The 13,639-nt window shown below is 32.9% G+C and overlaps 1 protein-coding gene across 1 annotated transcript; it reads right to left on the reverse strand.

Moving 5' to 3' along the window:
- Positions 1–1,222: 1,222 nt before the first annotated feature.
- LOC128187655 (angiopoietin-4-like) lies at positions 1,223–6,791 on the reverse strand. The gene is made up of 4 exons (XM_052858062.1): positions 6,774–6,791; positions 3,719–5,059; positions 2,337–2,433; positions 1,223–1,407 (listed from the first exon to the last, which is right to left on the reverse strand). Exons 1-4 carry the CDS (start codon positions 6,789–6,791, stop codon positions 1,223–1,225), a joined length of 1,641 nt encoding a protein of 546 aa, XP_052714022.1.
- Positions 6,792–13,639: the final 6,848 nt, after the last annotated feature.

Consider the following 13,639-nt stretch of genomic DNA (forward strand, 5'->3'; position numbering starts at 1 on the left):
AATAAAAATTAAGAACTAAAGTTATGAAAAAGCAATTTCTTTAGTTACCGAACACTTCTTTAATGACCAAAATTAAATTAATTATTTCATTTTTAATAACAGCTATGTGTATTAAAGGTCTAACAAGGGAATTCTTGGTCTGTATGGATTTTTTAAATTTAAGCAATAAAGGAAATAAATGCTTTGTGATTTACATATCAAATAGGATAACGTACATGCATTGAAGTGCTAGTTATATTATTACAAAGGTAACTTGATCAGGGTCGGATTACGTGGAGTTGCCAGATTGAGATCATCAGATCAGAAGTAACGTATAGGGTCGAGTTTGATCTAATGATCTTCGCCTAGCACTTTGATTAGGATCCTCGAGCTCTATGATAATAAATTTATTATCCTTCCACAAAGTTAAAAACAAACGAACAAAACGATTATATTAACTGAACACACCTTATTGTAAAAAAACACTTTAAAAATGCGCTAACAGGTAAAAGTTAATTAGTGTGTACCACGTCATTAGCGTAAGAGAGTGTTGGTAATACAGGTAACTCCGCCTCGCGGGTTTGATATGATGAGTCACGCCTTGCAAATCCGCGTAATCATAATCGCAGCGACTTTATTTCGCAGTTGACTGATTAATTGCTTCGCAACGACTAATGTTCGAATCCAAGTCTTATCCAGACTCTTGTTGTTCTACATGTAACAACCACACGACAAGAAATGGTTCCTGGCTGGAAATATTCGAGACGACGAGGCTCTAGGGACCACGCAAAAATTGATCGCATGCGAATAAATGTTGGTTTACAGTATATGCATAACCGAGAATATAGATCTTTCGCTTTTTAAGCGATAAACGTTTATATGCAAAACGCTTAATGTCATTTAACCAAACTAATTAGGCAGCCTGATGCTTAGCCACAGTGAAACCTATGATTTAACAAACTTTTGACCGTGCTGAAAACTAGACCAATTAAAATTACGCGTGTATCACATTTTTTAAAGAAGATTTCAGAATTTCTTCTTTAATCAAATTTGATGATTTTTTTTAATAAAGTAAGCATTAAGTTTCCCGATTTTTAATCCACATTTGGGAAACAAAACAAATTACTAGTATTTAATGAAATTAATTCATTTACGAGCTTAATCATAATCATTACGTGTGTTAATTACAAATAAAATTCTCAAAAAGGAAAACTACTGCTCTTATAATTGCACAATGTTATCGTTACTGCACAGTATAATTACCCGCATTCCCACTGTACCCTTCCACCGCCAATTTATATTTACTGGTCTCATCGCCGACAGAAAACCGAGAGTAGACAGCATATGCCTTTTCTCCGTTGAATCTTTCCATATCAACTCGCAGTTCCTGGGGCTTCAGTGATGTCAATCTATGTAGCATGTCATTTCCTGTAAAAACCATGTCAATGTATCATGTTCTTTTTTCATTCCCTCTGATCTTAATCTACATGTATTTATCTTTATTCAATATGTAAATGTTTTTATTTTGTTTTTGCAAATCAAGTCAATTTCTGTATTTGGTCATAGTTCAACCTAATGAAGCCTTTATGTGTATATCTAGCAAAACAAATTTATAATATAACAGTTTCATTGCATTGATATATCCATTTAAGTTAAAATAAGTTATCTTGAACATGATTTATAGTTTACAAGTGCCAGCGTGTTCAACAAGATGCCTTCGATTCCAGTCTGACAACTAAAAAGGACCCCCGATTACCAACCGTTAGTGATTTTCTTACGTATTTATTTTTATAAGAACAAAGAATACAAAAACTTCAAGCACAAAAATTATCGTATGACATATTGTATAATTCCTTAATTGCTCATATAAATGTTGCATATAAATATACATGCTCTCATTGAGATTCAATAAAAAAATTCTAAAGCAGCATATCATCTAATACCTAAAATATCGAACCGTATCGGAATTATTTTCTCAAGTAGGTTTTTTATTAAGATGCACCGTATTATCACTTTAAGTTAAAAAGGTTGCGTCAGATAAAGGTCGCGTCAGATGACAATGGGATATTTTCAATCACATTCATGCTCGACCCAACCTGTTGCATTCTAAAACATATATAATTGCGAGTGCACAGTTTTAATACATTTGATAATGTTTGATATAACCACCTCTTTGACTAACATTTTTCGTTTATATCTGTCCTGCTATAGATAATGCTATTTTTAAAAAATGTAATCTACCTTGATAATAATTTTATTACGTAAATTATTTGATAAAAATCTGGAGAGAGAGAGAGAGAGTGAGAGAGAGAGAGAGAGAGAATATAAATTAGATTGAGATTAAGAAAAATTAATACCAATCCAATACTCGTGATCAGCATTTCCAAATCCGTTCTTGTATTCCGTCCAGTTTCGGTAAAAGTCCACTGATCCATTTATTCTCCGATGAATTACCTGTTACATATTGAGAGGAAGCTCTTTCAAAAATATGTGAGTTCAACAATATGGATAGCCAGAGGGTTCAATATTCTATCTACGTAATTATGAACTTGTGTTTCCTAAATTGGTTAATCATTTAATGTAAATTGAGAAATGTAAATTTTTAACTCTGTTATTGAGTCTTCGTATTTAACCATTTTTAAATCGTCATTTGTAAGGTTTCTCGGGTTTCGATTGTTGATTGTTGATTCATAATCCGTTTGATGCAAGTTTGACATCTGTATTTGCGTCATTCGTGATTTGTATTTCTATATAGGTAATGCACAATTATGACAACAGGGGGCCCTGGTACGTCGAATCTTATGGGAAATGGACTACAAAACCAAGGTATGATATCAAAATGTGCCTATGATAATTCATACCCGATATAATTAACTACTATATAAAGAATATCTTTACAATAACGCAAATTAATGAGGAAAATAAAATTGGTTATTTGACTATAAAAATTTAAGAAATTTGAATTTTTCAGGGGAGGGGGTATATCACAAAACCCCCTTTAGAACCTTTTTCAACGAAAAGAAATAACAGATATTTTTAAATCCTGCAAAAATTAATGATATTGTTTTATTTTATATTTAGAAACAAAAATATGAGCTTGTACTATCTTAATAAGACCATGTTTATTAACAATCAATGAAAACATTTTTAAAAAATGTGTCATGCAAAGAATTTCCTAAAATACTCAAAAATGATTTTTTTTTATATTTTGGGCTAAAAATCGTCGCTACCCAATATAGACTGGCACATTATTCTAAAACTCAGAACTGTATATAAGGTATGTATTTGTTTATATACATATATACCGATCTAAATATTTTCCTTTAAGCACGTATATTCCTATGACCTTATTCATTAAATAATGTTAATATGTTTAAATGTTACTACCTCATGTACTATGTATTTACCGAATGGTTTTGAGCTTACCATACAACAAATCAATGATAAAACTATGAAGTTAATTAATGATAATGTTTCCATGCGTGAATGTTAATGTATGTCAGAGTTCAAATGAGAGAGAGACAGAGAAAGATAGAGAGAGACAGAGAGAGAGAGAGAGATATTTGTGTGCGACAAAAATTTGATACTAATTAGTTAGTCCTAATAAGGAGATGTGAAAGGATAAACCATCAACTCTTCCTTGAAAATATCATTATTATTATTATTATTATTTATATTATATTATGGAGTGTGTGTTTGGGAGAGGAGAGTGTTTGAGAGAGAAAGAGAGAGAGCTTACTGTCCATCTTCCATAGTCAGTGGTCATATCACAGTATACGGACGTAGGTTTATATAATAAACCTATGATATTGTACACCCCGTTTCTCCCTCTGGTATATGAGTGTTTTTCAAAATTTTCCGCACAATCAAAACCCAGTATGTCATGCACCTTAAGAAGAGACTGGCCAATTATTTCCATATTCCGAAGAATATTTACAGCTTCTCCTGTAGAAAACTGCTCGACCACAAACAAAGTCGAATTTCTTAAATTGCCAAGAGCTTTTTCACTTTTCGCACTATTATTTCCAAGAACGAGTGCAAAATTTTCTAGTTCATCTTGAATCACATTTATTACATTTGTTTCTACATTGTCAATTTCCTCCCCTATTTTCCTTGAACATACAGACAGTGTTTTGTTGACTCTAAGGACAACGGAGTCAATCATAGATAGCATGGCAGCCTGTTCGTTTTGTAACTGATCAGATAGCCCATCAAATGCTTTGTTCAAATTGCTTATCTTTTGGTTCAGTTGAATATCATCTATGCTGGACAAATTGGCTGTAACGGACGCCATTTCCTGGCTTAAATTGTGATGTCCAGTATGAATAGTTGAAACTAGATAACTAAATTTTTCACCAATTGTTTCAGTCAAATTGGTTGTAATGGACACGAATTCCTGTTTAAGCAGCCGCTGCTCAGCTTGCATTGTAGGGAAACTTTCATTGTAAAATATAAGTAAATCTGTTAAAGTTTGGCGTTTTAACTTCTCCTTGCTGTACTCTGTAGAGAGGGTGTAAACTGAATTTTGCAGATCACTTATATTTTGTCCGTTACTTTCATTGGCTTTCAATGCAGATGCCTTGTAGCCTGTTGTCTCCATACGAACACTGGTTTTCGTATTAGCGTTTCCAGAAAAACTGGATCTAATGGACGCAATTTCCTGTCTTAGGAGTCGTTGCTTAGTTTGAATAGTGGAAAGTTGTTCAATTATTTTCTCATCTTTGGCTGAAGATTGACTACTCAAATTTTTAATAAATTCATTTTGCTCATCGACAATATCCTTTTTGATTGTCTCTATCATATCCTGAAGCTTTGTTTCTACTATTGTATTTTCTCCATCAAACCTTTTCAGCATCATCTTTTCAATACCCTGACTAAATTGCTCCAGGCCGGTTTTCATTAAGTTTAACGCCGAGTCTTTAAACACATTTCCTATCTCCTCACTCATCACATATTCATTTATTGACAGAAGTAATAAAGTCTGAATCAGTATTCCAAACATCTTTGCCAAATTTGAGTTATTTGCCATTGCAATGTTGTTCTCTTGACGAATAACAGTCATACAATTGTACAGATTTTTCTATGATAGCAATTTTTCTCTGTTGTTGTCTTAAAGTCAAGTGCATAAAAAGCGTAAAAAGATAAATGAAGTATTTTCTGTTTCATAAACAGTTGACCCCGTTGAGATTTAGTTAATGATTTTTTTAACTCGTTTGGAAATGTCATGTTGTGTGTTTTTCCGCTCTTACACGAAGAAATATAAAGTACAGTGGGGCCTCAGATATCCGGACGCCAGATAACCGGACGCTTCAGTTTACGGACGATTTTATTTGGGAACAGATTTTTTATACGTTATTTTGTCTCATTTATCCGGAATTCCACGTTCCGAATCCGGACGGTCTGTTTTTACCACAAAACACTGATTTACTACTAATCTTGCTTCATTTAACCGGACGGTAAAATTTGATGATACCCTACTCAGTACAAAAAGATTACCCCTGTCAATTAAGTTTCACACCGTCTTTACGTGCTAGACCCTCATGAGTAGCTTGTATAAACACACTGACTTCCCAAATCACTTTCAAAAATTGAAAATTGCGAACAACAGTGTATCACACACATATCACACTTGGACACAAAGAATTTAGCTAGATTCGGTTATCATTATTGTCCGGTTAAATAATAAAATAAAGCAGAGTTCTTTTTATCTAAAAACGTTCACAAAAATAGACAACTCTAGTAAGTGTTGTTATATGTTATTAAAGGCAAAAAAACCTAGTATTAACACTGGGAGTTATTATATATAAATACATAATCATTTATGACAACAATAGACATATTTCAGATATCCGGACGCTTCACCTATCCGGACGATTGGACTTGGGAACGAAAGCGTCCGGATAACTGAGGCTCCACTGTAGTCAGAATTTTACGACTTGCTTAAAGCACATGCGTTAATACATAGGAAACAGGGGATTTAAGGTCGGAATAAATAGTGTAATTTATCTGGTCATATATCGGTTATGATAACAATTAGTATTAACCATTTAAGTATGTTAGTATTCAATAGAATAACAAAAATTGGAGGATGCCAACTTGATTGCCAAAATTATTACTCGTATACATTAACAAATATCACGGACAAGCAATGCAATATGTTTTTCATATATATACACTAATCAAGTTCATAATGTACGGACAGATGGGGTGGTCATAATACAGTAAAAACGTAGAAATTGTTCCGATATGTATCAATGAATGATCCATCTGTTGCATTCACTTTCCAGTGAATCCTATGAACAGTTATGTATCACGGATGATGGATGAATGGATGGATGGATGGATAGATAGATAGATAGATAGATAGATAGATAGATAGATAGATAGATAGATAGATAGATAGATAGATAGATAGATAGATAGATAGATAGATAGATAGATAGATAGATAGATAGATAGATAGATAGATAGATAGATAGATAGACTATTTAAAATACCATCTAGACTAACGTAAAACAATATTGTAATGGTATGCATTTGAAATTCATGGAAACAACGAATATTGTTGACTAAACAATACATTACATTGTTCCGTTTATTCAAAATAACATTAATATTATTAATTATATTGATGATATTAATAATGTTTTATCTTATTTTGATTTTAAAATCTTAAATTGTTGATTTGTTTTATGAACTGGAATGTGTCAGAAAAGGTGTATTTATGACCTGTTGTTTGAACATTTACATTTTAAAAGACTGCTACATTATCATTTTCTGCGTAGGTCACCTACCACACAAGCACTCTCCATCACGAGACTTCGTTCAAAACTGGAGAAGTTGCTACTGGTAACCACCGTGTCATTTAAGTGTTTGTTAAGAGTGATGAGTAGTTTAGTTTTCTATTTGTTGGTTCCACTCGTAAAAAGTAAAAGGCTGTGTCAGCTTTCTTGGTCACATCTAATTTGTTTTTAATATTTCATACTTCCGTTTTATCGGTTCATTCATACACTTGGTCAGACCTGTATGCACGCTTTATTTTTCGTAGATTTTAAAGGTCACGGCGTATGTAGCAATGACAGGCCTCAGTCATATAAGAATATGCTATTGTTTCAAATAAAACAAAACTATGTAAGCCTGATTTGATCGACTTTCTCAGATAGTAGTTGACTCAGATAACACCAATGGAATGAATAAAAAGGACGAGATAAGATGTCAGTATTTTCTGTAATAAATCTCCGAGAGAAATCATGTGAATTTTTTGATTGAAAAATGATTATGTGTCAATGAAGATACCTTCAATATTTTCTCTTGCGATGTTTTCAATTGCAGTTCTTTCACAGGTATGTGGGGTTTTTTTAAATTAAAAATCCTCTAAATGTGCTGCATAAATATCTTAGGACAGACTTTACTTAATAGCATTAGTATTGTTTACATATTTACCATATCATAATAATGAATCAGAAAAAAGTACATTTTACAGGATGTCATTACTTAAGTTTGGGTTGTTTGAATTTTGGTAATCATAACTCTGGTACTGGACTATGGTTTCGGGTTCAAGCTTGAGAGTGTCTGCGGGAGAACTTTGGTTAATAACTTGCATCTTCTTTTTCCGGAACAATTAGATTGCTGAATATACCATGACAAATTTTTGATATATCGTGGATTTTACAAAGAATTTTTTTTATCAATGTTACGCAAAAACAAAAAACAACAAAATATCTTATTATATTTATTTATTTATTTTGCTAGGAGTAATCAAATTAAATTATTAATGTATTCTGTTTCATTTTTAAAGGCTTTATAGCGAATTTTCACAAGAATGCCAAAGAAACCCATCAATCAGTTTTTCTAAAGTGAATATGGAAAACAGAAAAACATGACAATATTTTCATTTTAGAAATACTGTTACATGTAAATTGTTATGTTACATGAAACCTTCGTTCAAGTACACAAATAAGCCTAGTTAACCAAGATAGCATGTCAATGAGAGAGAGAGAGAGAGAGAGAGAGAGAGAGAGAGAGAGAGAGAGAGAGAGAGAGAGAGAGAGAGAGAGAGAGAGAGAGAGAAAGACAGAGAGAGACAGAGACAGAGAGAGACAGAGAGAAAAAAAAGAAAAAAGAGAGAGAGACAGACAAACAGAGAGAGAGAGACAGAGAGAGACACGCACAGAGAGAGAGAGAGAGAGAGAGAGACGGTCAAAATACCTAAAACAGGTTGTTACCTGTGATAATAAAACCTTTACTTTTTTATTTCACGTCCCGGTTTTAAGGATGTTGAGGTTTTAGTGAATGCAAATTTGCCCTGTCCCTTTTTTGTCAATATTTTCCATTCTAAAAGTATAAAGAAAAAAGTGTGCATTTTTCATGGCCCCATGGTACGGGGTTCAAGTCGGGGTTAATTAGGCCTTATTGTGAGTGTATTTAAAAATCTTAAAAGATCTGTTTTGCTACTTTCATGCATATTTTAGAAAAATAAAATGCATGATAATGATAAGACAATGTATTTAACCTTTAAAATCCTGGTGCTAGGGTATAGATAATCCGTTATAAACTTTTGTCTCCCCTCTCCCTGTATGAATTGATGTTTGCAATTATCAAATAACAAAATCAAGGGCAACAATAAAATGAGTCTCTGATTAAGGATCAGACTCCAAATTGAATCTTATAGTGCAAATATGAATCTCCCTGACAATTCCATATACGGGCTTTGATAATCAGGTGACCGGCAGGGCATGTGAGCCTCTAAAATAATAAATCATAAACAGCCCGCTTGTTCAAATATACTAAAGACAAGAGTATAGTAACTCTACGATTTTCAGATATCTTATAATTATCCAAGGATATGACAGTTCTGTTTAACAGCAATTATAAGATCATATAATAATTTCGGTCTTAGATTTCAGATACTTTGTGAAACCAGTTCTGGGCTCCTACAATCCTACAAGCAATCAAAGGACTATAATTGGTATGGTCAGATATCTGCCCCAAATTCTAACCTAATTTTAAATAGCATCGTATACAAACCAAATCTTCATTAATCATTGTAAAGAGGATGCCTTTCACTTAAATATTTATTTTAGTCATCTTTGCCCATTCGCTGCTTATCTATGACGTCACCTAAATGACCCAATTTCCGCAAATGATAATATTGTCATTTTTTCTTTATATTTTGCATTCGGAAGAACAAAGCGCAGTTCTGCTCAAACACGATTTTTTAACTGGAGTTTTTGTTCAGATAAATATGTACACTCCATACTAGAAAATGGTACTTCAGCATTCCTGTGCTCGATGTTTCCCAGTCGAATAACCATCGGAAAACACCCATTTTTTGCTACAAAGCATCAATTTATCAAAATAAGGCAATCTTCATTACGTCAAATCTACGATATGACGTCACTGTGGTGATAATGAAGTGATTTTCGCGGTCAATAAATAAGTAAACAATCACTAATGTATAAAACAAGGTATATTATTTAGACAACAACCACAAACAGCAAACACAATCACCAGCAGAAGTTTTCGTGGTTTCTCTAGCGAGATCCCGGGAAAAAGAGGTAGAAGCCCGCGAAAAGGACACTGAGACCAAATCAAAATTAAGCGGAAGTTACCCCCCAATACACTACATTCCCCCATTTTGTGGAGGGATGTCCAAATTTCGACTACAGAAACCATGGAAGTCACAGAAATAAACACTATACAATATACACATTTAACAAAACAATATACACGACAATAAACACAGTTCATATAGAAAGTCCAGGATTGTCCCTTAAATTCCCGTCCTGTCGAGGTCCTGGCTCCTCCACACTGGTGTTCCCTGGTGATGTTCCTCTGGTTGGCATCCTGGATCACGGCATCGAAGCGTCCCTTAATTGTTGTTTGAGCATTAAAGTTATGTTAACATTTTACGACAAAACCAAATGGGCATTTGCGCTATTTTGTTCCCTCAACTTCTTTCTTAATCCCAAAATTAACAATTAAGCCTTATTAAAAATAAAACTAAATAATTAATAGAATTTTGTTTCAATGATTATTGTTGTCAGGGTAAACTTTGTGATTTTTTAATTGCTATATTAGCGTTTTTCTCTTAATGTTTTACATTGTTACATTTTTTTGTATATCAGCAGTTTCTTCACAACTTTAATTTCTTCCACTTAACGTTTTTAAAGTCTTTTAAAGACTTAAAACAGCTTTAACTGCCACACAAATCAATATTAAGCAATGGCATCGGAAGCAAATTAAAAGGGGGGCTAGACTAATTCTCAGAAATCCTGACATGCAAAAAACCAAAAAAAAAACTAATTCCTAAAATCATGCAAATCTTAATCCGTTCGGGGGGGGGGGGGGGTATTTTTCCCCAATCATGAAATTCCTTATCCGTGTGAGGGTGGGGTGGGTGGGGGTGTACCTATGACTCCAACCTCTCAATTTTTTAATCTTTTAAGGTACATTAAGGTGCTGAACCCTCTATGGTGCTTTGTGCTTAATGGTTATGTCTAACTTAAGCAAAAATGGAGGGGGGCTAAGCCCCCCCCCCCCTCCCTCCCGGTTCCGACGCCTATGTTAAGATTTTTGTACATATTTACATCGTTTTCTTGTTTATGCAACTCATTGCGTGGTACTTCGACATTCAAATATCTATATTGTCTCTATCGAAATTATCGTAAGATTGACTAATTATCATAAAAATACAGTCCCAAATGTTTTATAAGACAATGCATTGTCTGAGCTACTTGTAGGAAAAAATTATAAGTAAGTAAGTAAATATTTTATTATAGTAAAAAATTTGGAGTTTGTCTTGGAATTTTTATCCTATTATATTTAAGTTGTAATCTCATCTGGATTTTTATTTAAAATAAGAGTTTTTATTGCTTTTTTAAAAATTTGCCATTAAAAGAAAAAAAAGTTTTAGGAAATATCATTGCAATTCAAATACTTCATTTAGACTTCATAGACATTTTCCCTCCGTAATAGACATATAAACACTGAAAAGTATCATATTTATGCATTTATTCATACTGGTTCGATGTCCATGCTAACATTACCTAACTCTAGTTGAAATTAAAATTAAAATAAAGTTCAATTTTCAACAAATTATTTCTTTAAGGTCAATGAAATATCAACATTTAGGAACGTCGAAAGAACTCTTGATCACACGCTACAGTTATTGTTCGTCCACAATCTATTATGCTTACATCAGCTATCTCTAAATGATGTTCAACTTTTCCACCTATTATTTTTCAAATTGAAATAAAATATCAATTTTTTAAGAACTCATATTGAATTCTTATTTACAAGTAATTATGATACCAATGTTCTGCATTACATTTTCTATTCGTTAATCTAGTAAAGTATGAAACTTAGTTTTTATATAATCATTACACGAATGCTCATTGATATATTTATGTGTACAGACAGCCTGACCGCTCTCTGACCCCGTGACTACCAGTTACATGTAATAGCGAATAGCAACGAAGGTTAATAGCAAAGAACAATCGCGCTTTGGATGTATTTCAGCATTTCATATGTAAACACGCCATCAATCTTTCAAACCTTACAAGATCAGACATGTGCGAGTCAATCTTTGGACTTTCACCAATAGCCTCCGAAATTGACAAACTTTGGCCGTCTATGTTTAATGGATACAAAATGCCACACGAAAAAGATCTTTCTTCATCGCCTGTTTTCTTACTTGATTCTCCAAACTGCAAACACTACGGCTTTACTGTGGTTCATTAATATTCAAGGGTATCAATTTTCGTGGATAAAGTGAAAACCAGAGTTTCAAGGATATGTAAATTCGTGGCCAATGACCCTATCAATAGAAAATGTTAATAGAAATCACACTTCAATGAACATTAAATTGTGTGGATCAACTTAACAACGAAATTCACGAAAACTGGTATTCAACGGATATTAATAAAACCACAGTATTCCCGACATAATTCACCTTCTGGGTGAATATAATCACTTAGAACATCTGAACTCGTTTCTACAAAATGGATTGTTTCTAAATGAACTTGAATGGAAAAAGATTGTTAACTCAGCTGTGTTTTACCACTTTACAACTTCCAGATCAAACTGCATGCTCCGAGACAACGACTTAACTCAATTTAGACATATAACTGGAAACAGCAGAACAGACTGGATATGGAAAATTCCTAGCGACGTTCAGGAAGTTACTTTTCGTAAATTTATTGTTCGTAAATTTATTGTTAAACTTTGGACTCTCCAAGACCTTCTCCGCGCATCTGCAGTTTATGTCAAAAATTGTTCACAAATATTTTTGAACATGTTTCTACTTCTTGTGATGGAACTTATTTATTGAGAGACGCCTGGTGGCAAACTGTTAGAGAAAATTTCAACATTAACTTTTCTTCTGACCTATGTGGACTTAATAATACAGCCTCTTTTTGTTTCTTTTAGGCGCAAGGTCATTGCCATGCCTTTCATTTTATAGTTTGCACCTTCTTAATTTCCGCCTAATTAGGGATGCAGCAGCGTGTTATTATAGAATGTCACGTGTAACATCCTGTCCATACACATAAATGTCACAGAATTACAGTGTTATATAAATAATAATACTTTATATTTTGGTATTGCCTTATAGAGTGTGTACACCTGTAAACTTGTTTATAATTACGTTAAATGTACTGGATCTTTGCATCATAGAAGACCTATATTATCTCGTTTTCTCTACAATTGTCTATATGTTTGTACTCTTGTAAATATATTATGATAATCTCCTTTGGGAGGAAATAAAGAAAGAAAGAAAATAAACATATCATGATTAATTAGAGAAAAGAACATTAACGACAAGAAACTGCTATTTCTTAAACTTTGGATTTTCAATTTTTGTGGATCGATAAAACTTTGCACAATGGCCTCGCATACGAGTCAAAGAAAGACTGAGGGAGATTTTGCATGAATTACATTCACACCCACTTGCCGTATATTTATATAAATAAGTACGTATTTACCCTGCACATAATGGATATAACGTGCATTTCTCAATTGCAAAGACGTTTATCAAAACACAACGAAAATATTAAACAAATGCTTTTTATTTAGGATACATTAAATTTAATGTACATTATGTATATATAGTTTTATATAAAGTGGCTAAAAATCGATTTTCACTCAATTAAAAAAAATAGATTTATACTTCCATTGTAATAAAAGAAAAAGAAAAAAAAATGCTGTTTGAAATTTTTTTAAAATCTGTTGAATGAGTGATTTCAGAATACGTCACCTTCCTTACAAGTATATTGGTTGGACTCGCGTTCAAGAGCAAGGCAAAAAAAAACAAGGAACATTAAACAATTGTAAAAAAAAATGTATTTTTAAAAAATATACGTACAATAAAACAAAAGAAACTTGTTTTCGCGAAAATATAATCTCCGCGAGTAGATTAATTAAGGAAGCATATGGACAGTTTAGCGTCTATTTTAACAGTTATATACGAAATCATAAGATTAAGCTACTGTTTTGAATCAAACCAAAAACTTATTATTTTCCGTTTAAATAAATACCATTGCTATAAAATTAAGTAGTACCACCTCGGTGCATCATCACGTGATAACTATAAAAAGCTTACATATGCATGTATTTGCGTGGACCCTGAGGTCCACGCAGAAAATATATAAGCGAGGTTAAA

The sequence above is a fragment of the Crassostrea angulata genome, chromosome 6 (genome assembly GCF_025612915.1).
Source record: "Crassostrea angulata isolate pt1a10 chromosome 6, ASM2561291v2, whole genome shotgun sequence".
NCBI classification, from domain to species: domain Eukaryota; kingdom Metazoa; phylum Mollusca; class Bivalvia; order Ostreida; family Ostreidae; genus Magallana; species Magallana angulata.

Bases quoted from the DNA above. Each gene is read 5' to 3' on its own strand.
- LOC128187655 (XM_052858062.1), bottom strand. The intron at 2,434-3,718 runs GTAAGCTCTCTC...AATATGTAACAG, and splicing joins CTGACTATGGAAGATGGACA to GTAATTCATCGGAGAATAAA. The intron at 1,408-2,336 runs GTATTAATTTTT...TGGTTTTTACAG, and splicing joins TGATCACGAGTATTGGATTG to GAAATGACATGCTACATAGA.